We start from the raw sequence: 1,510 nt of genomic DNA, 5'->3' as shown, positions 1-1,510 counted from the left end.
CTGACATATAATCAAGCAACTAAAATTACTAATTTCTTTTTTGATGGTTTGCTATTAGCTGATGGTGTACGGACACTAGGGAATCCTAACTTTAGTTATGGAGTAAGTCACAACAAAAACAATATAATAATAATATTAATGTGAATTAAATTAATTAGTTGCGATGAACATATATTATTTGCTAAACCAACCAGTTTAATTTATAATTTTTCTTCCTTACTCTATACAGTTTGCTTCTACTTCTCCCAAAGTATTCATTGGAGCTTGTCTGCCTCACTATTTTCATTTCATTGGAACAATTCATCAAGTTGTTTTCTTTAAAGAAGCACTCAACAGCACATTCATATCACAGCTAATGGATGAGTCTGATACACTAGTCAATCCATCAGGTGTATGCACTAACTATCTACAGATTGGAACTACATGCCCTGCTCCTTCAGTAGCTCCTTCAGCTCTCTGTCAATCATCAATAAACAAGTATGTGTATTTTTATTTTTTATTTTTATTCCTTCATTTTTAATAAGGTGTAATCCTAATGCAAGGTGCTTGCCTGATGTTAACTATCAATATACCTGTCAGCCACAACCAGTTGGTAGGTTGCATGATTTGGGAGGAAGCTGTTATCTCATTGTTACTCTTGACTATAGTGATTGACGTAAAAAGTGTATGTATTGCATGGTATTATCATAAAGTTATTTTGCTTATTTAGCTATTATTGCAAATGAACAATCTTTTCTATTCCTTTAGTATGTACATCAGACTCAACATGTCAACCAAACTACTACTGCAGCAGTGGTACTATACCTACTGATAACAGTAACTATTATAAAAACTCAGACAAATCATTACCAGGTCAAAGTGTCTTTTTACAAGAGAATTTGATGCACTTTTCCGGAGAGAGCATTACCAGAACAAATGTCCTACCAGTTCATAGTGTCCCAGATCTTGTCTCAGACCTCACTGTATTTGCTATTGTGAATCAAGAGCCTGGTAATGATGGCTATGTGATTGGAAAAGGTCTCAATGATAAAATGAGAGACTTTGGTCTTTATCTACGTAGCTCAAAAAGTACAATCTGGCTAGCATATGGATCTGATGATAAAGGTGTTGGATTCCGTGGTATTATATTCTTTTATGATGTTAATGTTGCTGATGGGAATGAGCACTCAGTGACAGCAGTCATTGATGGTTCTGCTAACAGTGCATCTCTTTATATTGATGGAGTATTGAGAGGATACCAGTGCCCATTGCCAGTCAAACCAGCCTTCAGACCTGATGTAATGTTATTCTAAATTTTAATTGTAAAATTAATGCAGTGAGCAGAAGTAGTCCTATTATCCTATACATTATTGCCAGCTAGCTTCTTTCCACCATTATTTTGTTAAAATGAACAATTTTTGAAGAGTAAATAGTTAGTAGTGGCTATAAAATTACCCCAATTTTTACTACATTTTTCAATGCATATTATGTAGAAAATTTGAGCTGATTTTGTTTTTAAGTTGTGAGCATT

General features: G+C 34.0%; 1 protein-coding gene across 1 annotated transcript in view; it reads left to right on the top strand.

The window, feature by feature from the left end:
- The first annotated feature begins 989 nt into the window (after positions 1–989).
- LOC109589979 (uncharacterized) overlaps positions 990–1,510 on the top strand; it is a 1,466-nt gene continuing 945 nt past the window's right edge. Inside the window, exon 1 of the mRNA XM_020005946.1 lies at positions 990–1,277. Coding sequence (XP_019861505.1) covers positions 1,032–1,277 — 246 coding nt within the window. The 5' untranslated portion in view covers positions 990–1,031. The remainder of the gene's footprint in view (positions 1,278–1,510) is intronic.

This window comes from Amphimedon queenslandica, unplaced genomic scaffold, assembly GCF_000090795.2.
Source record: "Amphimedon queenslandica unplaced genomic scaffold, v1.1 AMPQUscaffold_10655, whole genome shotgun sequence".
Taxonomy (NCBI): domain Eukaryota; kingdom Metazoa; phylum Porifera; class Demospongiae; order Haplosclerida; family Niphatidae; genus Amphimedon; species Amphimedon queenslandica.
Note: the sequence above shows the minus strand (reverse complement) of the source record. Positions and strands in the feature narration are given on the sequence as shown.